This window comes from Delphinus delphis, chromosome 14 (genome assembly GCF_949987515.2).
Source record: "Delphinus delphis chromosome 14, mDelDel1.2, whole genome shotgun sequence".
Taxonomy (NCBI): domain Eukaryota; kingdom Metazoa; phylum Chordata; class Mammalia; order Artiodactyla; family Delphinidae; genus Delphinus; species Delphinus delphis.
In genome coordinates this window covers 27097284-27124676 of record NC_082696.1, presented here as the reverse complement: position 1 = coordinate 27124676, position 27393 = coordinate 27097284, and the positions used below count along the sequence as shown (strand labels likewise).

Sequence of the window (27393 nt, the reverse complement as noted above, 5' to 3'; positions counted from 1 at the left end):
TATACTAAGAATATTTAATATCTTTTCATATTTTGGGAACATTTTAAAGTTCTTTTGTGAATTGCCTGTTTTCTGAGATTATTTCTAATGTCCAGGAGTAGATTAAAGATGTGTATGTGGCTTAAAAACAGAAATGTTAATGATGAAACTATAAAGCTTTTAGAATATAATGTAGGGAATATTTTCATCAGAGGTAGGAAGGATTTCTTAAATAGGAGAAAAATATTAACCTAAATAAAAATATTTTTAGGTTAAGCTATATTAAAAATTAAGACTTCCTTTCATCAAAAGACATCATAAAGAAAACAGAAAGACCAGCCACAGAGTGAGAGAAGATATTTGCAACACATAAGTGACAAAAGACCATTATTGAAAATATATTAAAAACTCTTAGAAGCAATAAACAAAACAGAAACCACCCTATAGAATAGTAGGTAATGACTACAATAGAAACTTCACCAAAAAAATAGAAATGGCCAATAAACACATGAAAATATGTCCAACCTCATTAGTTATCAAGGAAATTCATATTAAGATTATAATGAGTTGCGTGACATTGGCAAATGGGCAAAAAAAAAGTAAAGTGTAAGACTATAAAGCAATGAGAACCTCATCTATTACTGTTTGGAGTGTAAATTTATACAACTGTTTTGGAAATAATCAGCAATATCAAAGAAATTGAAGATGAACATCTCTGATCCAATAATCTTATTCCTGGATATAGTCCCTAGAGAAACTTTGCACATGTGTAACTGGAGGTACATGAGGGTGTTTATTGTGTCATTTTTTCCATAGTAGTCAAAAGCTAGAAACTACTCAAGTTACCATCAAAAGTAGAACAGATAAATACACTGAAGTATAGTCCTACAATAGGATACAATATAATCAAGAAAATGGACGAATGACAGCTCACACATCAACTTAGGTGACTTTCAAAAATGTTAGGCTAAAGAAGCAAGTCACAAACTGATACTTATCACATAACTTAACGTGCGAAAGCAGTTAAAGTTAAACCGTATTATTTAAACATGCATACACAGGTGGTAAAATTGTTATAAGTAGCAAGGAAATTATTAAAACAAAGGTCAAGAGAGTGGTTACTTCAGGGGTTGAGGGGAGGTGGGGTTGGATGAGAGACACAATGAGGACCTTCTGGGGTACTGGCAGGCAACGATCTTGACCTGGATGGTGATTGTAAGATGTTTATTTGATATTTATTCATTAAATTGTATATGTGTACTCTATGCTCTCTACTTAAGTATACTTCATTTTTAAAGGTGAATTTTAAAAATAGGTACGGATATTCCTCCCATTGAGTACTTTCCATATGTGAGGATAAGCTCTGATTTGTTTTAGTTTTCCAAAATATCCCATTTTCCATATACCATCTGTTGACCAATATATTGCTTGACCACTGCTTTTGAATGGTGCCTTAATCAACTGTGATTTTTTTTTTAAGTTCCAGTATCTCTTTCCAACCTATCAGTTTTGTCCCCTTGATGGGTCTTTCCATTCCACAGAATCAGTCGCTATTATTGTCTTCATTACTGTTACTATTATCATGCCCATTTCTCTCCCCATGCAAATCTTAAAGTTTGAGTTGGTTTGAACTCTATAAAAAGCACAATTCAAATGCCTGTGATTCTGTGAGTCTTTCTGGGTCCTCCTTAAAGCATACATTTCTCGTTGGCTTTCGATCTTCCCACCCATAGGAACCATGGGAATGTATAAACTGCCACAACTCTGTTCACCCATGGTTTCAATCTCTCTGTCCAGTCCTTGACATACATCCCATCCAAGGACAGAAACGATGGTGGGTGAAAGAATCACTCTCGGGCTGCAAGGACTGGGATTCTGTGTAATAAACAGAATCAGAGGCAGAAATGAGAGTCCAAGCCACCTGATGATGACAGAATCCATCACCCTCCTCAAAGGAATTTGCTTTGTGTGTGTGTTTTCTCTTTCATTCTTGTGGATGCAGACAGAATATTGAACAGCAGCTGGGCTCCTTGATCTTGGCAACAGACATCAACAGACAGAATGAATTTTTGACCAGATTGAAAGCTCACCTCCACAATAAAGACTTAAGCCTGGAGGATGTACACGACAGGCACTTTATGCTTCAGGTAAACAACAACAACAAAAAGAAGTCATTACCCTCACTGGGTATAACACTTAAGGACACGATCCATCATTTTAATGCATCTGAGAAGAAATATCTCCCATGGTATAAGCTAGAGCGGTGACCTACTTTATTAAAAACTTTGAGACATGAAATTTTTAAGTGGTTTCCAAGCAAGTAAAATCTGGGTTTCACATCAGTAAGTTGATAATATCTCATTTTTCCTTGTTTGGTAACTGCTTCACCACAACGGAGTTGTGTAGTTGCATGCAGTAAGAATCTACCACATTTTGTGCCTTGATATAAAGCTGATCACTGTCACACCTGTGCAATGTGGAAAACTGTTTCTTTAATACAAAAGTATATTATGTTAACTATAGTACTAACGAAAATTGAAAAACGAGTATCCTTCCTCTACCTAAAGCCTATTTAATTAAACCCTGCTTTCCTTCCTTTTACTACCTTAACTCATATTTTCATCTGAGGCTCAGACGTGTTTACCTAGTCTTACCATTTTTAGGCAGCAATAAATAAATGATTTTAAGTTTAATTGAATGCATTGAATCATATCAAGCCCAACCCTTTCTGCTTCCTTCCATGGCAAAAAGCCATTTGTGAAAGTTAAGAAAGAACAAGATGGGAAGTGGACCTTGGAAGCAGAAGTCTGACCTGCTGTATCCAAACCAGAGCCTTTTGCTTGATCTTCCATTTTCTCTCATTTTCCTTCTTTCCTTTTGGCACAAAAGACTGAATGGGTGAATCCTGGATGCATCTAGATAGGCCAGCTTTAACCACGGACGTGGACCTGCACGTGGGAGACTGAACCATACTGTTTCTTCCCTTCCATGCCTTCAGGCTGCCTTCGGAAGCTGTCCAACTGCTCCATCCTTTTAAGGAAATACCCTCCTCCCAGCTGTAAAACTGTATCTCCCTCCATCTTTCTTCCCAAACTAGTCTTCTCGTCCCTGAGTGCCACAGACGCCTGATTTTAGAGACTCAAGCCTAGTTGTGACTAGCTGAAAGATTTGGCCTGGACACTTGCATTTCAAAAGGAAAGCTTGCTAACACACACGAATCCCTCAAGGGCGGAACCTGGAGAGGACTTCTGCCCCTGACCTACTCCAACATGTACTGGTGTCCCCATTCACCAGGAAATAAAGAACCAACCAGGTTTGCAACTTAATATGATTCAGGCTCTCCCAGACCCCAGCACTGCTAGCAGTTCTATGATCCCAAAGAACTCGGTCCAAACCAACAGACCTTGCTGATGGACGGGCACGCCACCAGAAGCCCATCTGGGCAGTGGGCTCTTTGCAGCTGGTAGTTAAGGGGGAGAACTTATTTCTCTGGAAATCCAAGGAAACCCTCCTAGGGTCAGCAGCTCTGACAAAAGCTGGTATCCCAGATGCAGAACAGTGTGAGCAAAGCCAAGAAGGCCCAGATTTATCCCTGCAAACCAAACACTCCTAGGCTTGATATGACTCAGCTCCCTGGCTGACAGTCTGAGCTTGTTCACACAGACACGGGCATATAAATGCAAACACAAATAATTTAATGTATGGACTCGGTCAGTGTGGCCACTGTGAGAGTGAGTGAGGTCCCAATGATCTCACTTGAGCCTGGCTGGGGCCCCTGCGGCCTCCCTGCCCACAAGGAGTGGAGCAGCAGGAACAGGCCACGGCTTTCCTTGGCCTGCCTGCCCCAAGTCTCCTCCAGGTAGCTCCGTGTCCTTGGACGATGGCTCTTCTCTCCTTCTCACTGCTATAAAGTGGGAGTTCTGAATGAAGGTTTTGTGCCGTGATGAATAAGTGCTGTTTTCCTGAAGAGGCACGTCAGGGAAGCCTCTATAAATACAGGACTGGTACCATGAGGCCGACTGGCAGGTCTGATGGCCCCTTGGGCTTGGGGTGCATTTGCTGCTCAAAGATCATCCTCTGACCCTCTCTCCCTGCCCTGTCATTTCTCAGATTGCCTTGAAGTGTGCTGACATTTGCAATCCTTGTAGAATCTGGGAGATGAGCAAGCAATGGAGTGAAAGGGTCTGTGAAGAATTCTACAGGCAAGGTTAGTAGTGACCCGACAGCTGACTTTTCATTGCCCCTTCTCCTTTCAGGCATTTATCCTAAGAAAACAGGGAATGGATCATCTATCATGACATTTGTTCTTTCATCAACTCGTTATTATCCCAGCCTTTCTCTTTTAACCCTCTTGCGAACCATCCAGCCCTTTTCTGGAAATAACTTGAAAATATTAATAAATAACACTGATTTACCATGGAAACAGGTAATAATGAGGTACAGTAAAAATGAGCAAAAGGGGGATATATATATATATATATAATTTGTTAATGGTTTTTCTCTGTGGATATAAGAATGTGCAGGACTGTTTGATTTTTACTCTGACCTTCATTTTTATGAGCTGAGCACAGCCTAAAGGCTAAATGCCATTTGGGATCAATGTTTTCCACTCTGACAGAAGGACTTTGACTTTTTTTGTATTCCTTTCCCTCACTTTCTTAAATAAAGTGAATAATGAAATAGAGCACAGCTGGCCAGTGTTCGTCCTCTCAAATATATACAGTGAAAAGACAAGTGGCCCCAAGTTAGGGTATAAATTTTAAGAGATTAACCTCATTCAGAAGTAAAGCAGTGAATTAACAGCAGGATCTTGATGTTGGGTGGGATCTTGGCCTTTAAACACAGCTTGTTTCTTCAGGCCCGGTTTCAGTGTTCGGGATGTTTTTTCAGGCACAACAGTGCCCTGATGTTAGTGACAGGATCAGGTCTGAGAGGCTGAGAACAAATAAAGCCTGAAGTGTCCCACATACCAGTTCTGTGGGGAGGTCAAGTAGCAACAGTGAGCCTTTTGGAGAAGCCTCCGTAGAAAGATGTGTCAGCGACACTGAGATGGTCCCAAAGACAGAAGACAAAGCAGAACGGATAGGGTTCATGTGGGACCAGCAGGCTGTGCTCCGCATCTCTTTCCTTTGAGTAAAAGCACTCATGGAGCTCCCTCTCTGTGTCCTTTCACTTCAACTGAGTGCGAGTGGCTAGAAAACAAAAGGCCAGTTCTACTTGCCCATGATATAAAATCTCCACTGAGAGAAAAACAAAAGGAAATATGATGAACTTAGAGCAAGGAGGTTTCAGGTTAGATAAGATAAATACTTTCTTTACTATAAGATACAGAAAATATGGAAATAGCATAGCGAGAAAAGGGCTGGGATCTTCATCCTTGATCAAGCAATGATTCTACTCTGTCCCTCTTGGTTTTGACTCAGTCATGCGTTCTTGTTGGCACTGATTGGAGTTTAACCCTTTCGTTTGCTTATCTTGAGCCCTATTTGGATTATGAGCAGTTTGGGGCCTGGACCATGTCCCCTGGGCAGATGGTAAGGCCCACAGAGCTGGTGAGTGGAAGTTGTTAACTAAGTGGAATCAGTGGGATCTACCAATAAAGGTAATCTGTAAGATGTCTTGGCAAAAACTTGTCCTCATAATAATATGCACGTGCAGCATCATAAGATAGAACAACCTAGAATATTTGTAACTCTGATCACTAAAGGTGAGCTTTCAAACACTTTGCTGTGGCATGTTTCCTAGCAGAGAAAGGAGAATTCAGAGGGTATGTCGGGTCCTTTTTATTTAATAGCCTTATGGTCTAGCAGAAGTTCAGCTTATTTAAGAGAAGACCAGACTCTCGGGTTATCCAAACTTCTTGTCCTCCATACTGAATTATTTTTTTAGAAATTCTGTAAAGCACCATTTGTATCACTTAGATTAATCTTCTTCTGGCTTTCAGTTTAGGATTTGGGCTTCCACAGACTGCTAACAGTCCCAGCCAAAGTATCTTTAATGATTTGTGATGTTGAGCAAAGGAAAAGCCCTAAAATCAAGGTCAGGGACAGAAGGGGAAAGGAAGATGAGATCCCATGAATTAGGAAGACAGTGCTAAATTCTCACAACAGACATAGGATTCAAACATCATTCACCCTCGTCCCCTCAGTGCCTTAAAAAAGTAGAATTTCTGTCCTATTGTAACTGCAGATTGGTATTTCTCAATGAACCAAGATTCCCAGAAGTTTTCATCGAACATCTGCTTCCAGCCTTGTCTAATCCTCAGCAAAGCTGTGATTTTCCTATGTGCAAAGACCCACTGGGGGTGTCATGAAGGAGGCAAAGAATTATAGTTAATGTTTCATAAGCTCAAAATACTAACCAGGAGAGTTCCTGGAGGAGAGAAACTCCAATCTTCCTCTTTGTATTCTCTACATTGATTAACAAAGTGTCTGAAATATGCAGTGCTTTGTAAATATATGTTGAAATAAGTGAATGACTAAATGATCCAATTGGAAGACCAATTATGGTAGAGGTCACAGGAGAAGACCTAGTGCTGAGGATGGCAGAATCTGAGCTGGGTATTCAAGGATGTGTAGTGACTGCACTTTCCAATAGGATAAACATGAGGCACATGTAGCTAGTTAAATTTACATTAATTAGGTTAAATAAAATGGAAAATTTAGTTCCTCAGTTTTCTTGATCTGATTTCAAGGGGCTACTATAGTGGGCAGTGCAGAGAACATTTCCATCATTGCAGACAGTCCCAGTGGTCTAGACAGAGAGGAGCAGAAATGGACAGAAGCACTGCAGACCATCCCCCTGCCTCATAGACCAGCTTGATCCCATAGAAGGTGAGAATATGAGGATCTGTTGAGGCCCCTGTACACCATGCTAAAAGTAGAGAACATGGCAATGGGAGTCATCTTAGAAAGTACAATTAGGGCAACATGTATAACTGAAGCAGAAGAAATACGAAAGAAACTAGCTAAGAAGCAAAAAATCGGAATGAGTTATAAAGAAACCAGATAAAGAAAATGTGGTGTGTGTGTACAATGGAATACTACTCAGCCATAAAAAAGAATGGAATTTTGCCATTTGCAACAACATGGATAGACCTGGAGGGTGTTATTCTTACTGAAATAAGTCAGACAGAGAGAGACAAATACTGTATGTTTTCACTTATCTGTAGAATCTAAAAAATAAAACAAATGAATGAATATAACAAAACAGAAACAGACTCACAGATACAGAGAACAAACTAGAGGCTACTAGCGGGGAGAGGGAAGGGGGAGGGGCAAGATAGGGATAGGGGATTAAGAGGTACAAACTTCTAGGTATAAAATAAATAAGGTACAAGGATGTGGGACTTCCCTGGTGGTCCAGTGGTTAAGACTCCGTGCTTCCACTGCAGGGGGCGCAGGTTTGATCCCTGGTCAGGGAACTAAGATCCCACATGCCGTGCAGCCAAAAAAAACAATAAAATAAAGATAAATATTAAATTTTTTTAAAAAGGTACAAGGAAGTAATGTACAACACAGGGAATATAGCCAATATTTTATAATAACTTTAAATGGAGTATAATCTATAAAAATATTGAATCACTGTGTTGTATACCTAAAATGAATATAATATTGTAAATCAACTATTTTTCAATTTAAAAAAAGAAAGAAAGAAAGAAAGAAACCAGACTAGAGTCAGGCAGAGTGAAAGTAGGGAAAATAGATGTTTCAACAGAGGAGTAAACAGGATTTGCTTCCTCAATACAGAGGGTGGAGGGAAGGGAAAAATCAAAGACAACTCCTCCAAAGTGTCAGACTTAACTGAAAAATCACTATTAACAGAACTATGGAGGTGAGGAGTAAAACCAACTTTAGGAGAATTCATTTTAATATTAAATGGTGTCATGCTCTGCCCTCAGAAGGCTATTATCATCTGACTTCCCTGAACTCCTCAGTTAAGCCAAAGTGATTTCCTCACATCAGTTTTGAGAATCACGAGGGCCCGAGAGACCATGGGAGCCATGGCTAAAATCTTAGGGAAAATGACAGACATGTGGCATCTCAAAAGATCCTAGCTTAATGGTTAAGTGCAGACCCTCTGAAGCCAGACTTTCTGGGTTGGAATCCAGGCTCCCCTCTTCACTGGCAGAAGGACCTTAGGTCAACATATTTCCCTACGCTTCATCTCAATTTCCGCATCTGTAAAATGGGGGTTATAGTGAGGCTGTTATGAGGATTAAATTAATTAAATAGGTAAACTGCTTAGAACGTGCCTGACGCACAGTAAGCATGATATAAATGTTATGTGTTTCTCTCCTCTAGTTTAGAGGAGTGCACTCACAACTGAACTCAGCTAAGTGTTTCTGAGACCCAGCTTCTGTACTGATTAACCAGATTGTTTTTCCCAATGAAGTAATTATGCACAATTTTTCACCTTCAGGAAGAATTGATAAAATACTTTGATAAAGCTTTGCATGATGTATTTCTTTTTTGCTCTAGCTGATGGAGACATTAAAAAGAAAGATCATCCTGAGCTTTATACTTTCTTTAACCTTCATTTACACTAAGTAAAACTCTAAGGAGTAAGAATGAAAGATACCAGACCCTTATTTTGGATTAATTTTGTAGCTACAGAGATGCTCTTCAAATGAGATCTTTCTACTTCCTCTTCCCGATTTCCTGCCTACTAATTATTCCCGGTTGTTCAGGTGAAACCAGATGAGGGTCAGGCAGAGTGAAAGGAGGGAAAAAGCATAAAACCTGTTTTCTTAATCTGCAACTTAAAACCAGAACTTCCATCTCATATTAGGAAACTGGCCATTCGTTTTCTTGTTTTTATAGATTTTTGTTCAAAAGCTTATTCTAATCCCAGAGCATACCTATTACAATGAGCCTATTGTAAATGATCGTCGATACTCTGATATTTTAAATTTTCGCAGAAGCTACCGGAGCAGGGCAGAGCCAGTTGTTGCTAAAGGGTTCCTAGTGATAAGGCAGGGAACAGTAATTCCCAGATAACTTCATCCAACTAGATCATTAAAACTATCAACACTCATTCTTATAGGTTCTCGATTACCAATGTGTTTCTTCTTTTTTCTTCTTAGGTGACCTTGAACAGAAATTTGAACTGGAAATCAGTCCTCTTTGCAATCAACAGAAAGATTCAATCCCTAGTATACAAATTGGTGAGTTGAATTCAATTTTAATTTTAAATCAACAGTTTCAGCACCTCTGCTAAGAGTCACTAAGAAGATCTACACACAGCTTTCTCAAGATCCAAACGAGAGGTTTAATCAATGGCCCTTTGAATGGCTGAGTCCAAATGAACACTCTAGTCATGACTAATTACCAACTGAGATGAAAAATAGGGTAAAGGCTTTGTTACAGACCCTTAATAACTAAACTGTATTAACTTTGTAGTTCAGAATTGAATCAAAACCAAATGAGGAGAGGAAAGTAACAAGAATCAACTATTGGCTGCTGAAGATTGGATTAGCTCGCACTCTCTTTAGGACATGAAGGGTGGGAAATCTGCAGTTCAGGATCCTTCCAATTTGGTCATTACCCTTCATCCTCAATGCTCAATACTAGGGGCTTGGTCTCCAGGCCCAGGCCCCACCAGCCATGTGACATGGGATCCCATGCTTCTCTAGTCTTCACTTCAAAATGGATTTTCAGTCTCATTCTCTTAGGACCACACTCTCAAGTGTCAATTGCACTAAAATGTTAAACGGTGATGTTAATGCCTCTAAAGTAATTGTTTGTTTCTATCACTCCTTGAAACACTCTACCAATTCCATCTATGTTTAAAGCAAGTCTTTCTGTTCCTTGCAGTTCCCTCCAATTAAAACCAAACTCAGTTGATGGACACTTAGGTTGCTTCCATGTCCTGGCTATTGTAAACAGAGCTGCAATGAACATTGTGGTACATGATTCTTTTTGAATTATGGTTTTCTCAGGGTATATGCCCAGTAGGGGGATTGCTGGGTCATATGGTAGTTCTATTTTTAGTTTTTGAAGGAACCTCCATACTGTTCTCCATAGTGGCTGTATCAATTTACATTCCCACCAACAATGCAAGAGGGTTCCCTTTTCTGCACACCCTCTCTAACACTTATTGTTTGTAGATTTTTGACGATGGCCATTCTGACCAGTGTGAGGTAATACCTCATTGTAGTTCTGATTTGCATTTCTCTAATGATTAGTGATGTTGAGCATTCTTTCATGTGTTTGTTGGCAATCTGTATATCTTCTTTGGAGAAATGTCTGTTTAGGTCTTATGCCCATTTTTGGATTGGGTTGTTTGTTTTTTTGACACTGAGCTGCATGAGCTGCTTGTATATTTTGGAGATTAATCCTTTATCAGTTGCTTCATTTACAAACATTTTCTCCCATTCTGAGGGTTGTCTTTTCGTCTTGTTTGTAGTTTCCTTTGCTGTGCAAAAGTTTTTAAGTTTCATTAGGTCCCATTTGTTTCTTTTTGTTTCTATTTCCATTTCTCTAGGAGGTGGGTCAGAAAGATCTTGCTGTGATTTATGTCATAGAGTGTTCTGCCTATGTTTTCCTCTAAGAGTTTTATAGTGTCTGGCCTTCCATTTAGGTCTTTAATCCATTTTGAGTTTATTTTTGTGTATGGTGTTAGAGAGTGTTCTAATTTCATTCTTTTACATGTAGCTATCCAGTTTTCCCAGCACCACTTATTGAAGAGGCTGTCTTTTCTCCGTTGTATATTCTTGCCTCCTTTATCAAAGATAAGGTGGCCATATGTGTGTGGGTTTATCTCTGGGCTTTCTATCCTGTTCCATTGATCTATATTTCTGTTTTTGTGCCAGTACCATACTGTCTTGATTACTGTATCTTTGTAGTATAGTCTGAAGTCCAGGAGCCTGATTCCTCCAGCTCTGTTTTTCTTTCTCAAGATTGCTTTGGCTATTCGGGGTCTTTTGTGTTTCCATACAAATTGTAAAATTTTTTGTTATAGTTCTGTGAAAAATACCATTGATAGTTTGACAGGGATTCCATTGAATCTATAGATTGCTTTGGGTAATGTAAAAAAATAAATGAAATAGATAACTAATAAGAACCTGCTGTATAAAAAATAAATAAATAAATAAAATTTTAAAAATAAAAATAAAAACATGTTGCCACGTAAGTGAAATATAGCAGTTAAAGGCTGCATGTTAATTTCAAGATTTGTTAGAGCAGAGATAATAAACTTACCAAAAAAAAAAAACTCAGAACTTTAACTCTTTCTTTACTTATAAACTATGGCCCTGACATGTACCATTTCATGTTCTTCACCAGTTCCCACAGACCTCAGACAGCTTAACACATTCACAGTGTTGCAAACCTCTGCAAGCTCAAGGCTTAATGCCTGGAGATTGGGAGTGAAAGGGTCACCTGAAAACATCAGTTGAAAACTGAGAAAACCAGAGCCAGTTAGAAAGATATGCTTCCAATTACTGAGGGTCAAGTTGAACCCACAGTCCCACAAAAGAGTCACAAAGTCAACCTAAGGAAATAGGAACAAAATTTATCTAGTTTAAAAAATTTGAAGGGAATATACAAATGTTAAAATAGATGTGTTGGAACTCTGAGATTACTGGTGATCTTTTTTTTTCCAAAATGCCCTTAATATCGTTACGTTCTTTTTACAATTAAACCGATTCATCCACCTGAAAAAGGGAGAGGGGTGTTGTTATAAAAAATAAAACCCTGCAAGAATCCAGAGCAGATGAAGCTACAGAATTGCAGGGGAGGGGGAAGGGCATCAACATCAACAGAAATGCCTCTTTGGATCCAATGCCCTATCAAGTAGGAAATTCTGCAGATGCAATTCAAAAGGAATAGACCCCAACCAAAATCCTCATCCTGGGACCCAGCTTGCTAAATTCTGGCTAGAAAGAAATTTGCCAGGCACCTGTTAAAGACATTTTGAGCCCCCAGAGAAAAGCATTCACATTATTAAGCACACAACCTAGATTTACAAGACAGACTTGATTTCGGAGATTCTATTCTCTTGTTGTCATGAGAACACACTTATTTTGTCAGATCATATGTCCTGATTTTCAGCTCAGGAAAATGTGGTTACCATAGATACCTGTTTTTAAAATGGGATGGGGATTGAATGAAAAGGAAAATCCCATGGATGCTACACCAGCACACCAATAAAGAGAAAGAGGTGATTATAAAACAACCCTTAGTAGATAAATCTTTCTGTCTCTGTTCCACATCTCCCAGCTCTGTAGGTTCAAGGCTGGGAGGTGTGGTGTGCAGAGGTAGATCAGACTAAACTGGAAAAACCCAAATAGATCAACAGAATCTAATGGGAACTGTGGGCTCCAGGCTCCCAGACAAGGATTTTTCCAGTGGGTGCTAAATAATGCAGCTAGTTCCTCCGTTCTGATTACCCTGGGATTGAAAATGTCCCCTCTCTTTTTCCTTTCCCAATCCACAGTGAGGATTTCCTGAGAGCCATCTCAGGCTTAGACCTGATTTTCTGTTTAAGTAATTAATATTTACCCAAGTGAGACAGGGATTTAATATCCACCCCACACACACACCCATATTCCTCCCCTCTCCCCATCAAACTCTACATTTTAAAAAGAAGGCATTAAATCAGGGCTTCCCTGGTGGCGCAGTGGTTGGAAGTCCGCCTGCCGATGCAGGGGGCGCGGGTTCGTGCCCCGGTCCGGGAAGATCGCACATGCCGCGGAGCGGCTGGGCCGTGAGCCATGGCCGCTGTGCCTGCGCGTCCGGAGCCTGTGCTCCGCAACGGGAGAGGCCACAGCAGTGAGAGGCCCGCGTACCGCAAAAAAAAAAAGAAGGCATTAAATCAAATGAATCTCTAATTGGTGCAGCCTATAGAAAGATGAGGAGAAAGAGGCTTTCCTTCAATCCCTGTGTACTCTGAAGCCATCATTTCTCCCCTGCCCCCACTCCCACCACTCCAGGAAGACAATATCCCGGCAAAGTCAGGCTCTACATCGCTTGAATAGAAGAGGGAGGTTTGCACAAATACACAAGGAACCTATGGGGCAGGCTCCCAAGTGCAGAAGCCTTTCTTCATGTGAAAAACTGCCTCATGGTGTTTCTTCAGACTTTAAAATCACTCTTCTATCTCCTATAAGAGGTCTTTATATCTGACAAGTAGAAATACAGAGGTGTAATTCCAGAGTAATTTCAGGAAGAAAATGAGTTGATTTTTAAGTACTGGATTTTTAAATGTGGGATTTGTAACTTTTTTTATACTTAAGGTAAACCTGATAAATATTCCCAACTTAAACTTTAGAATAGTATAATATTGCGCACTATCTTTTTAGATACCTAATATCTAATCTCTCTTAAGATGAAAGATATCAAAATTAGATATGGAGATTGTGAAGGAGGTGAAGAAAATTCAAGAATAGCAAGCAAGGACATTCCAAAATGAAATCCTTTCTTGCTGACTCCCTGTATAACCTTATCAAGATGTAGACAGTAAGTCACTGGCTTAACCTTCCTCCTCAGGTTCAGGTAATCTAAAATAATCTTATACTATTCAAATCATATTTCACATCTGGTGAGATGATGCAGGCATGTACAATAAAATTTTGCTTTGCTGCATTCTTTTTTCATCTCTATAGCATCCTCAAAGGCCAAGTATCTGCTGTTCGTCCAATAAAAGGATAATCAAATCAAGCCTTATAATTCACATGCCTGTAAACATACAGGGTTAGTTGTTGGAAGATTTCATTAGCTGAAAAACACCTGCCTTTTCTCCCCATACCTACATTTCAGGGAAATACAATAAAACCTAAATATATCCAAATTTGTGATGAGTCCAGTTATTCCAGCCTAGACTGGAAGTTATCTTTGCTTTAATAAATCATGTTTAATATGGAAGGCACATTAACAGTGAAACATGGTTAGAAAGCAACAAGGCTAAAATAATAAGAGAACAGACATGCAAACAAAGAAGTCTCATATCAATCCATCTTATCTAGTCATTCAAGCAGAACATTTATGCAGGTAAAAATCTGTATTGAAGACGAATGAACTTTTAGTACCTACACCTAGTTGTTTAACATAATTGAAAGTAAGACAAAACTGTGAAATGATAATCCTGAAAAAATACCCTACGGAGTAGATGTATCAATTCTTCAGATGGTCTAAATCAACGAGGTGCCCCTTCCTGGTATCATTTGCTCTTTCCTCCCATCCCCCACCCACCCTCCTTAGTTCTAGCACAAACTTTTTTTTACTTTTTTCTTTATATGTCTTCTCCCTTCTTCAAATAATAATAGCCAATATTTATTGAGTGTTTATTATGTGCCAGGAGCTTTCTAAGCATCTTCACATGTGTTAAGTCATTTGATTGTCATAACAACCCTATGGGTTTGGTACCCTTCTTAACGCCTTTTTACAACTGCAGAAACTGAGGCACTGGGAGGTTAGATGCCAAGCCCAAGGTGACATATCTTATGCTTCGACACTGAGGGCAGGGACTGCATCTTGGTGGCCTTCCTACGCACGGGCCCAGCACATCGTGGGCCCAGTCATGTTTGTTAGGGAGGAAGAAGTAGGTCTTACTGCCCTGCTGGTGATGAGCTTGGCCTTGCCTGTTCCAGGTTTCATGACCTACATCGTGGAGCCCCTCTTCCGTGAATGGGCCCGTTTCACGGGACACAGCGCCCTGTCTGAGAGCATGCTAAGCCACCTGGCGCACAACAAAGCCCAGTGGAAGAGGCTGTTGCCCAACCAGCGCAGAAGCAGCAGCGGTGGCGGTGGCAGCGGCGGCCCAGACCACACCGGCCCAGGGACCGAGGCTGAGGGGCAGACCGTGACCGAAGGCGACGCCCCGTAGTGCCAGCCAGGCCTGCCCCCTGCTCTGCACACTGAGAGTGCCAGCCTCCTCACGCAGAGGCCTCTGGGAGGGCAGATGCTCTGAGGGGCTCTTGCCGGTAAACCCAGCCCCTCTCTGGGTGTCGTCCTGGGGCTCTTTGGAACGCCACCCTCCTCCCGCTCACCTGCCTCCCTTTTTCCAAGTGTACAGAAGCCATCCGTCACCTCAGCGTTAGCTGCCGAGATAAGCAGCTCCATTCCGCCATGAGGGAGCTGATTCCAGGGGCCGGCTTGGCCCTCGAGGTGAAGACTGGGGAGTAAGAAAGAGGTGCTCCTGCCGTGGGCCCCTCGGGTCCTGGGTCACACTGAGACAGGCGGCACTTCCTAAGTCCAGAGCATTTTTAGCGTTGGCCCTTGGACTGCTGATCTGCATGACAAAAACACCAGCATATTTGGAACTCCAAGGATATTGGTTTCAGGTGCAAGAGCACAAATGAGAGCGTGAGAGAAAGTACCTTCTATTTTAATAATAATTATTATTATAAAAATAATAATAAATCTTTTTAACTTTTCTATTTTATGCACTAGACAATGGATCTAAGACTATGGGCAAACATTACTCAATGTACCCAAACTCGAACAGGGGGTTCACTGTTTTCTTACGGACTTTATGCCACTTTGGGTCAGAGATTTGGCATCTTCTCAATTAAGAAACCACGTTTCCTATCCGATCCAAGGGGAAGGTGCTGTACAGTTCATTCCTCTGCACCGTTTGCCAATCTGTCTTTTATCGATAACTCAGATTCAGTGACATGTTTATATTCACACCTGTACATTCTCTGTAAATATCAAGCGCTACTGATTCCCATGCCAAAATACATGAGTATTATGGGATTGCTACCTGTATAAACAATGGCACTGTGAACAGAATACTGTTAGTTTTAATACAAGAGAATGCATTTGTAAATATGGTATAGAGTTTATTAATATACTATTGTTTGCAGATAAAGGCCTTAACTTTAAACATCTTTCATCTTCTGTAAGCTGCCCAACTTAAATCCTCACAGATGTCCTTCTGAACTGCCTTCCCATGTCCATCTTTATGCTTTCCAGCTAAGGTCACAAAGCAAAACTGAATAAAGTCTTTGAGGAAATATTTTGGAAACTTCACATGCATTCCGCTTGAGACCATAGTGTTTAATCTGTGGCACCAAGCATTGTTTCCTCAGATGAACAAGACCCTTCAGCAAGCCTGAAGTCACTTTCAACACAGCGATGTTGCACTCTGTTTTAACAAGCCAGCTGATAAGCTTGTGTTTATACGACTCTTGTCATGGACATGGCAGTGTGTCAGCCTCGCGGGACACATAGCAGGTCTCACAAACCTTCCGAGACCCCGTCATCTATCCATCAGGGACTTCCCTGCTCCCCTAGCACGCTGTCGTCTGTTCTGGCTACAGTACCAAAGCATCTCTGGTTTATGGTTGGCGTGCATTTCTTTGGTTTATGGTTGGCGTGCATTTCTTTGGTGTCAATAGTAACTGGATTTTCCTTTTTCCTTCATTTCATGTGAACAACTACGCAACTGTTTAGCAGACGTTAACATAACTTAAGGAAAGAAAATATTTCAGTTGTCTGATAGAATTTACCTTCCTGGGTAGGTTTTTATTGCCATTTTTTCTGCATATACTTGGCCGGAAAATCAATTTATTACAGCATTCTTCTCTAGTCAGCTAAACTCTGTGCATTGAACATTTTCTTTATAAGTTCTAGCATAACTAATGTTAGATGAAAATTGGCAATGCCCCCTTTCTTTTTACCTTAAACAATTGTTTCTGCCACTATCAAGGTGTTTCGCAAGCTGATAGAATGTCAGCTAACTCTCATTTCCTAAGTGTAACTCTTTTTTTTTTTCTTTCCTCCTAACGTACAAATGAAATGTTAGAAACTTGACTGGATTGTATTAAGTTCCTGCAGAAAGACTGAGGCTTGCAGAATAAAGGTTTAGAGGAAATTTGGAAAGTTAGTCGTACTTTCATTAAAGCAGAAGAGATTGTCAGATGGTACTAAAGAAAGTGTGAAAACTTCATGAAATGGGTGGATGATAAGTTGAAATTATTGATATGGGTAAGAAAGGAAGTTGTGAAAACTTAACACTAACTTTGGGTTTTTTCCTGTAATAACTATGAACTGACACATGATTTTTTATTGCTTTAATACTCTGAAGCTCTCAGCTTGGTGAAGCCCCGAAAGAGAATGTATTGAATGTATTTCTGCTTCCAAACCTCTCTTATTTTGGTTTGGGTTGGGCTTTTGAGTAGTCTATTTTTAATGTACATGAGATCAAATCAAGGAAAGCAATTACTGGGGAAGATACAGTAGAGATAAGAAAGAAGATGCTATTTTAGCTAATGGAGCCTCTACTTTGAGTTTAGGAAATGGACTTTGTTTAAACTATATTTATATAATAATTTAAATAAATAAGACTGGACGTGGTTTTAGTAGTTCCAAATTTATAGGACAAAAGTGTATTAGGTCTTGAAGAAGAGCTCACAGAGAAAACTACCAAATATCTAACAGTTGAGCCTATGAAGCAGCTACTAGTACAATACAAATTTGAAGTAAAATGAGATGTGATGCATAAACTAGATACATTTGTCTCCTTCTTTCAACCATCTGGAGATTTCTTGAGTTTCTCATTTTTCGACAAAAAAAAAAAAAAAAAAGAAAAAGAATATGAAAACTCTTTTTTTTCCTGCCTACTGGTGGCTCTCTAGCAATATGTCAATAAAAGGTGTCCAGTGTCCAATTACTAGTTAAGACACAGCTGTTGGATTATCCGTGGGCTTTATCTTCACATTCTTTTTCTCTTAGTCCCTGGACCATCACGAGCTGACTTTCCGAGTTTAATTCCTTCAATGCTTGAGAAGAAAGGAATCAAAAAGCTATTTTTAGTAAGTGAAAGCTAAAGTTAAAATCAAATTAAGAGAGAGAGAATAGATATCACTGCCAGGCCTGATAGGCAAAGCCTTTTTCTTTTTACAGCACCTGTGAACAGTCAGAACCTTGTTCCTGGAACGCTGACCTCCCCATAACTCCCTGCTAGGCTGAGTGAAAATCCTGCTCTGTTTCTACCTGCCTAAGGCTTCCCGCAATGGGATGTGGAGCGTGTCCTGCAAAGCTGTCACCAGGTAGTGCTTCCTACAAGCCACAGACTTGTTTTGTAACCTTTTCTCATGTTGAATCAGATCTGCTCACTGATTTGAACATTGGTTATGAGCTTGTATCTCACTGTATTTCTTATGCTTTGTTCTTTTACGCAAACCCTTACAATTGTGTTGTTTTGTGTACACACGTGAGGTTTGGAAAAAAGAAACCACACCTTGTGAATTTTTGCTCAAAATGTGGCTGAAATATCCATTGGCATGTCTAGATAAACAATTAAAAATAAAGATAATTTCTTAAAAATATTGCAATATGAAAATATTCTGATTCTCACCAGGTAACATGTTACCAGCCAACCAATCAGATTCAAGGTCAAGGTCAAGAGCACAGATGCAGCCATGATCCACAGGACTCATTCCACCAGGGGCTGCAGAAACAGCCATGTCCATGAAGCCATCATTTGCCAGTTAGTACCAAGATAGGGAAAAAGGGCCACCATTCAGCTCTGCATTTCCCCTGAGTTCTGATATTTTTCTGATCCACATTTGTCAAATTCATATATGAATGAGAATGAGGTACAATGTTTTAGGTTGTGGAAACATAGTGGACTTAACTTGTGAAAACTATGGTCTTGCATTTCAGGATTGAAAGCCAGCAAGAACAATAGAACAGTTCAGGCAGGACAACTGAGTGTCTAAATCTATCTGGAAATAGAGGAAAAAAAAAAAAACCCACCACCCATGGTTCCCAGGAACAGTCTTATATCTTTACATAGTCTCCTCATGTTCATTTTGTTAAGATTTGTATTCAGAATCTCACTGATACCCTAATGCTTCTCCATGTCTGAATGCAAAATCACTTTTTTCATTTGTCCACACTCCGTATCATCCAATCAAAATCAAAAGTGGGTCCCCAGGGCTTCCCTGGTGGCGCAGTGGTTGAGTCCGCCTGCCGATGCGGGAGACACGGGTTCGTGCCCCGGTCCGGGAGGATCCCACATGCCCGCGGAGCGGCTGGGCCCGTGAGCCATGGCCACTGAGCCTGCGCGTCCGGAGCCCGTGCTCCGCAACGGGAGAAGCCACAGCAGTGAGAGGCCCGCGTACCGCAAAAAAAAAAAAAAAAAAGTGGGACCCCCCCCCCCCCAGTGGTTTCCCAAGTAAAGGTCAGACGTGACTTTCAAATGTACCCAGGAACCTAGCAGACACATCGTCAAATAGGCCAAGCCTATGTAAGCAACTGAATTTAAATCAACGAATTTTTTTTAAAGAAAAATCTTTTATTGCAATAAATATAGTATATGCTGTTTCATACCAAAGAGGCAAAATAGAGCTATTTATTCGTATTTATATTTAAAGTATATTTTTAAAGAATAGTTCAATTGGCAAATTTTTATTATCCAATCAAATATTAATATTAAAAATGACAGAAAATGTCTTAAGTGTGAAAATCTACGTGGTGCCAATAAGCAAAATATTTTGTAGTGTCCTTTAATCTGTTTTGTGTGTATGTATGTGTGTGTGTGTGTGTGTGTGTGTGTGTGTGTGAATTTCCATAATACAGAAAAACACTGGCATTCGTTCTTCTCTTTGGTAATGTATGTTCATTTGTGTAAAACTATAAATTTCAACAAACAATATTTGTTGCTCTGTCTCTCACAAAATATCTTTTTATTTACATGTAGAAACGTAAGCAAGTAAGTGTATTTGTACAAGCTGTTTTGCTATGTCACACAGTCAAAAATTTGGAAAACAGAATTTACTAAAAAGAAATTTCCGTTTGACAATTGTTAACTCCTGTAGAATCTTATGAGACCATGGTCTTTCAAGTCAAGGGTCTATATTCCTTTCAGCTTACTGCAACATTGCTTGATTTAAACTTCGTCATGATTGCAATATTGGTCACTGCCATAAAGTAGGAAATTCAAGGGAAAAAAGAATCTATTTATTGTGTAAAAGGTGTTGACCTAGGATTGTAACACACACATGAACTATACAGGGATAAGTAAAAGCAAATGCCATCTGGGCAGTCAGAGTGATTCCATAACTGTGTATGTAGCCTTACCCCAATGAAAACAGGATTGGAAAAATTAGGACTATCACAACCAAAGTCAGTAACCTTGTGAGATCAGCAAGCCACAATTGCCTTTTCCGCATTGGAAATTGGAATAATGTAAATCAACAAATACTGATTGAGGATCTACTATGTGCCAGAGGTTGGGCTAGATACTTGGGATATAAAAAGACCCAATCCCTCCAGAGCGTTCAGACTTGTGTCAGAGATTGGCACTACCAGTGAACTCTTCTTAGAGATTTCATGAGGACATCTGTGAGGGCTTACCTCCTGGAGAACAATGTAATATAGTGCAGATAAGATGTGGAGACAAAAGTGGTCCCAGTCTTGGTTCTGTCACTAACATATTCTGTGACTTCAGGCAAGTTACTGAACCTCTACAAAATTATTTCTAGACAATAATGGTTTTGTTATGGTTTTGGTGTTGTTTCTGGTTTTGTTACGGCAATTAAAAGAGATTGCATACAAAAAGCACCTAGCACTCTGGTACGTGGTAGGCTTTTCAGAGATGCAAGTTCCCTCCTCTTAAATTATAAGATGCTTTACAAATAGCCATTCACACGTGGTAAGAATGTGGAGAATATATGGAGAATAATGTAGTAAAGAGATGCTAGTGATCTTACACTGGGAAGACAAACTCATTTCTATATATTTTTTTAAAACAGATTGATTAGTTTATGTACTCATTTATTGCAAGATTGGGTAAAAAGATTACTCAATGAAAACTCTTGCCTCAACTACAGCCTACTTTTCTGTTTAGTCCTCTATATTCTAGAGTAGAAGATAGTGTATCTTTTGTTACCAGTTTTGTCAGAAATTTCTGTGAAGGAAACAGCTCCTAAGAACAAAATATGAGGCATTTATCTCCCTTTCATCTATGCCACCAAAGCCCCAAATCCAGCTGGTGATAGCTCTGGTCCTCTGCGTCAGTCCCCAAAAAGTTTGCTGGGCTTTCACAGGCTCTGCAGGAGCAGGCATGGGCTGGTGCTTCCAGGATACACTTGGTTCACTCATTCACACATCTCCAAACGTGTTCTCAGCTAAAGTTTACTGCCTGCCCTAGAGCAGGACGCGGAATGCAGAGGCATTTCCTAACAACGTGTCGGAGGAGGGAGAAGACTCCGTCCTGCCTCCGTGGGAATGTAATAGACAAACATTTGAATAATGACTAAATGAGGAGCTTTTAGCTGTGAAACAGTCCATGATTTTTTTTTAAGTAAACCAGAGAGATTATTAGACAAATTTTAAGTTTTAGCTGATATGGTTTGCAGATGCATGATTGCCTTGCTTAGTTAGTCATCTAAGCAACAGTGTATTTTTGATTCAATTGCCTGAAATACTTTAAATTCTAGTATTGCAAGTGCTGATTTAATCTCCAATAATTTTTTCCTTTTAAGGAAGTGGTACGGTGGAGTTTCAAAAGTGAAGGCTTTGGAGTCAGACAGACCAGAATTCAAATCCCTCATTATCACATGCTGTTTAACCCCAGGCAGTCAGTTTAACTTCTCTGTGCCTCCATTTCCAAATGTATAAATCGAGAGGAACACCTACCTCCCAGGGCAGTGTGAGGTCAAAATTAGAGGACATAGATAAACATATAGCACGGTTTCTAGCAGAAAGAGGGTACTCAGCAAATATAAATTCTTACATCATTTAAAGAACAAAAATCTACAAAGTGGGAGTTGGGATATGACTTTTGCTCTCTCTAGGTTGTACTTTTTTGTGCAAAAGAAAACACAAGACCCATTACTAGACATTGAGCATGATTATATATACAGGTGACCAGTTTGACTATAAAACAATCCTTATAATATGGACAAAATATTGTAAAAAATGATTATAGAGGAAGACAGTGTCCCTAGGGTACTAAGGATACACTAATAAGACCAGGGACAAACAAGGAACTGTCTTTTCTGACTGTAAAGTAAGTACTCCTCAGTCCAACCAGAGAGAACCAGTCTGTCAAGGCTTTCCTAGAGGTAATGATAATACAACCCGGTTATTTAGTTAACAAACAAAACTTGATACACTGTCAAGTTTTTCATGAATTCCATTTATATCCTATAAATTCTATCCATAGAAATTTCCAGTGGCCCTTCCTCTTGTAATATTAGATTCTGGCCACTGACAGCAGAGGTGGAGAATCCAGGGGAGTCTCTGTAAATAGATGATCCTAAAAGAGATTCTCTTCTCCCAAACTATGCTTGATAATGCATATGCTAAAAGATGCTAAGTATTCCTTGAAAAAAAATGGCTTCATAGCCAAAGATATTTGAGAAACAATGGATTAAACACCCAGGCTCCTCTCCTGCATGCTTCTGTGAACCTCCCATATGCTAATGCACAGTTCCAAGAAGACAATATAAATGATATTGTTTGGATCTAATTTCGGTTTCATATCATGAAGGATTCCTTGACCACAACCCATAATGATCTCCCTGTTTATCATTTGCTTTAGTTTTGTCAGTGATTATTAATTATTTATTACTGATATGTGTGTGTATTTTCTGCCCAACTTGAGATTTAATATAACATTGTGGTTAACTTGCTTGAGTTTGTGGCTTGAATTTACCACTTACTAGGTGTCTGACCTTGGGCAAGCTTCCAAACTTTTTGTGCCTCAGTTTCTTTATCAGTAAAATGATGATAAAAAATAATACCTATTTCACAGAGTTTCTGAAGATTGAAAGATTTCATGCATATAAAGCACTTGGAACAGTGCCTGGCACACAGAAAGCACTCAATTAAGTATTAGCAAAACCCAACATCTCCCTCGCCCCCTGATCTACAAGTTCCTTGATAACAGGAATAACTATCCTTTTTAATATATTCTCCACAGTGTAGTACAGAAAGTACAAAACAAATGTTTCTTAAATGAAAAAACACATTTTTGACTGATAAATTGAAAATCATATCAGAAAAATATGTTAACATTTAAATCCAAACAAACAAGTTCCTATTGGAACAATAAATGTCCCGATAATTTGAATGCAGATGTTGTTTTTTGATTTTGCTGATTTCTATCCAGTAGACTTGCTTTGTTTCTAGGAACATGATTTAGGAAGACAACAGGTTTTCTCCTCCCAGTTTATGAGCCTACTCTTCTGAGTGGTGAGGGCAAAGATAATTCCCCTGAAAAAACTTGATGCCCAAAGATTTCTAGTTTTTTCCCATCCAAATAGAAAAAAACCTACAGAAGGACCACTAAATTACTTCCTTTGCAGAGCTAATAAAAGTAATACACAATCCAAGAAAAGACAGAGATAAATCCCAACCCTCATCTTTACAAAGGAACATGAGAGCAGCAGATGAATCTCCTATTTTATCTTTGTTTCAAGCACTTGCAATCACACATAACTGACTCCTGCTTTTTTTTTTCCCAGGAAGCAACTACATGTGCATTTTTTAAGTTGTCAGCAAAGTATGCCTAAGGGATCAAAATGAAGGGTCAGTTCTTGGGGTTATTTATCCCTTTCCACTTCCCACTGTTACAGTTTTGTTTGGACCTTTCTAACCAGAGAGTCAGACTTAACATATCAATGGACTTTCATCCACACTTGAAGAAAAATAACTTATAAATGCAAACAAAATACCAACGGTATCACATACTAGCATAAGTGAGAAATATATTCTAGAATTACAGAGGAATTTTCAAGTGTTAACCTGACTGACTTGGGGAAGAACAAAAAGTTCTGATAGATCTTTCAATTCTCAGGTTATGTAACAAGATGTGAAATAGTTCTTAGATGCTTCTACTGACTTTAGTTACTAAAAATGTATCAATCATCCCACTAAAAGTTTACCAAAAAATAACTTTTTGCAACTGAAGCTTTCTTGATCTTAAACTCTAATGGGAAGGCTGAGATTTTTTTTTCACTCTGATCAACTTTCACTTTAACAGCAGGTTTCCAGTTCTTAGCATGATTGAGGGAACATTTAACTCTACCAACCACCTACATAAGAGCCAGGCAGACAGCCAAAGGCCATTGCCCTGATGGTGATCGCAGTCTCTACACAGTGAATCCCGGAGGCCCCAGTACCAGCCTCTGAGCAAGATGAGATGAGAAGAGCCTCCAATGGGGGAAGCAGCCCACAGAGCAAGGGCTGTGTGCAGGCCTCAGTCTGCGGAGAGTTTGGGTCTGTGCGAGTGTCATGGAAAATTGCCTTGGGATTAAGGGGGAAGGGGAGGACACCTGACTTGAATATGTTAATAAAGTTTTATTGGGGCCAGAAAACAAAGCACGGAGCAAGCAATGACTGGACATAGTCCTTGTTTCTTCCTTGTTATATTTAGAGCTGTTTTAGGGACACAAATTTTTTACACATGGTTGGCAAAGGCTCTGACCAGATGGCAAGTATATCATTCAACTTTGTCCATATAAAACAAATCACTTGTAAAAAGTGATCTTTGAGGCTTAATTTTGCTTCAGAAACAATAATAATAGAGCCTATTTTGCAGCTTTGGAGTGAGAATCAGAGCTAATGTACTCGGAGTGCTTTGCACACTATTTTGTATACTATTGCCACTTAGTAGCTTTTATCAACTAAAAACACTGGTGGAGCTATGCTCCGTTTGCTGCAAGAGGTTATTCAATTCTTCTAACTCAAATGAGGCTGTCGATGGAGACAGGAGGCAAGGAGGAGAAATGGCAAGGTGCGTGAGCTTGTATTGATTGTTCTTTAACATGTGAAGGAAAATGAGCATTTAAGGAAGAATAACCAAGCAGAAACAAAATTACTACTCCCCTGCTGTATCAGTGTCCTAGGGCTGCTGTAGCAAATTACCACAAGCCGGGTGGCTTAATACAACAGAAATTTATTCTCTCACAGATCTGGAGGCCGAAGCCTGAAACCAAGGTGTTGTCGGAGCCTGCGTGCTCTAAAGGCTCCAGACAAGAATCCTTTCTTGTCTCTTCTAGCTTCTGGTGGTTTCCAGGTGTTCCTTGGGAAACCAGTCATGGGATCAGGATCCACCCTAATCTAGTCTGACCTCATCTTAACCAATTACATCTACAAGACCTTATTTCCAAGGAAGGTCACATTCTGAGATTCTAGGTGGACATGAATGTTGTGGGGAAGGGGGCTGCTGCTCAGCCTTGACACTCCTCACCCATCCACCCTGTGCTTTACCTCCCATGGCATCGTCCCCAACACACACACACACAGCACCTACACGTCTTCCAGATTTCCCCTGAGTGAGGCTACTGGGACAGATTGCTTCAGGTTTGAGATATGGTTGTTTTTGCATATTTGGGGGGAAAGTCTGGAGAAGTCTTACAGGAAGGAGGATCGAAAGCACATCTTTGTTTCTTTCTCCTATATTCTTCCCTTACTAATTCAGATCTGTCTTAGAAAAAAAAAAAAGTCTTGAAAATCCCTCTAGCGTCTGCCATCTGGAGATGACAATGTGATTCTTATTCCACATTTCAGCTTCTTCACTCTCATCATCATTAATGTTCCAGATACTCCAGTCTATTTATTCATTTATTCTTTTGGAAGCAAAGCAATTAGATGTAAGGACAGATCCAGGAGCATTGGCCACAGGAGTGGGTAGCTTCAGGACATGGAGGAGAAAGTTAATGTAGATAAGAAAAAAAAGGACCTGGTGGCAGATGAGTTATCGACTTGGTAATAAAATCGTGACACACAGGATGGCAGGACTTGGGGTGAGAAGCCTGGGACCTCTCCAGTAACTGAAATAGAGAATATGGAACATCAGTGATGGCAGAGACAAGGGGGTGGTACTGCTACATGTCAAGAACCCCAGGAGGAAGAGTTTTAGAGTTTTTGATCCCTTAATGAGGGTAGAGAACTAATGGTCGAGAAGTGGCAGTAAGATGTAAGGGGGAACTGATCCTATTTCCCAACACTGACATGAAGGACAGTTGGCAACAAATGGCCTCCATTTGAGAGGCATCTTGAAAGCAGAGTCTTGGGGGTGGGACAGTTTTTCTATTGAAGCATAAAGGATAAAGGAACGTCAGGTGCAGAGATAGAGTGCATAATTGTGTGTTTATCCTATTCTGGGAGCTCCAGAGAACATAATATAAGGGTCAGGAAGGAGGACTCTGGTAAAAGAAGGTTAGATCAGAATAACATGGGGTATGAGGCAATGCAAGAAAATAATGAATGGCGGAAGCATTATTCTTAGGTGGTAAAACAGGTGGGGGAGGGTGGGTTAAGCTGGACATTCAACTGCCCAGAGAACTGGTCCGAACATTCCCTCTGTGGCTGAAAGGAGACCCTCAGGGATTTACAGAGTCCTCCTAGATCCACTTCCAAGCCTTAGGGGAAAGGGGTGCCCGGAGCTCTTGGACGAGGTGACTTATGGTCTGGATTGACTGTGATGGTCCCAGGGAGGTTCTGGGCATCAGCAATTTACATGCAGTTACCCAGAGAGTGCTTAGGGGCTCCAAACCCAGAGAACCTAGGCTAGGAAGGGGTGGTGGGATCAGGCTCTTTAAGAAACAGCAATGACCTGGAGATCTTGGCATACAACCAGCTCTGCTTCTTCTCTGGGGACTCCAAGCCCAGCAATACTACTGTTATAGATTCTGTGTGTAGTCTGGAGGCAGAGATAGGGTCTGTAGCTAACACTTTTTAAGTCTCCTTTGTACTGTGTCTCCAGAGATCAACTGTGAGCCCAGGCAGCTTGCTGTAATAGGAAGGGTCATCAAACCTGCCAGTTTTCTGGATGAAATGGAAAGGTAGAGTAAGTCTGAAAAATTGAAAGAAATTTACCCCTGACCAAGCAAGTGGGCCACTCTTTAATGATGGAGAACATCATGTAGCAGCAAAGACTAAAAGAGGATACTAATAAGTAAATGATTTTTGATAAATACTTACATTGGAAATGCATGTAATCCCTTTGTAAAGTATAAATCAAGCAACATCCATATTTTAATCTAAGTTCACGGTCCTGTGCCCGGCCACATTCAGTTCAGGGAGAAAAAGAGCCCCAGATAATAGCTGGGAAAAAATGGCTCCACTCAAGCCCTCTTACGTTTAATCAGAGTTGGCTCTCAAAAAGCAATGGAGAACATGAAGAGAAAGAGATTGCTTAGACAGCAACATCGTGTACAGTGATTTCTTATTAACATTTAATTTAAGAAAGAGGCCATTCTTGAAATTTGAGAACTCGCTAGAAAATATCTCTTTTTCCCTGGAAGTGATCTTGCTGCCCAGAAGCCTTCAAGCCTTCCTGGAATTTTTATTTAGAATCCCAGAGAGTTCAGTCAAGATTTTCCAATGCAACCACATCTTCTGCTAACATTATGTGCAGAGGCCCTCTTCCTCCTAGAATCACAGGGTCTATAATCCAATATTCTCTAGAAATGAAAAGGTTATATGGTAATTCTACTACCAACAACAAGCA

The 27393-nt window shown here is 40.0% G+C and overlaps 1 protein-coding gene across 2 annotated transcripts in view; it reads left to right on the top strand.

Moving 5' to 3' along the window:
- The window catches only part of PDE7B (phosphodiesterase 7B), a 221742-nt gene extending 204249 nt beyond the window's left edge, over positions 1-17493 (top strand). The window contains exons 9-12 of one of the 2 annotated variants that reach the window (XM_060029923.1): positions 1982-2126; positions 4090-4186; positions 9065-9145; positions 14570-17493. In XM_060029923.1, coding sequence (XP_059885906.1) covers positions 1982-2126; positions 4090-4186; positions 9065-9145; positions 14570-14805 — 559 coding nt within the window. In that variant the 3' untranslated portion in view covers positions 14806-17493. Of the gene's footprint in view, positions 1-1981; positions 2127-4089; positions 4426-9064; positions 9146-14569 lie in introns of those variants that run through there. The other variant, XM_060029922.1, reaches the window with a different exon arrangement.
- Positions 17494-27393: the final 9900 nt, after the last annotated feature.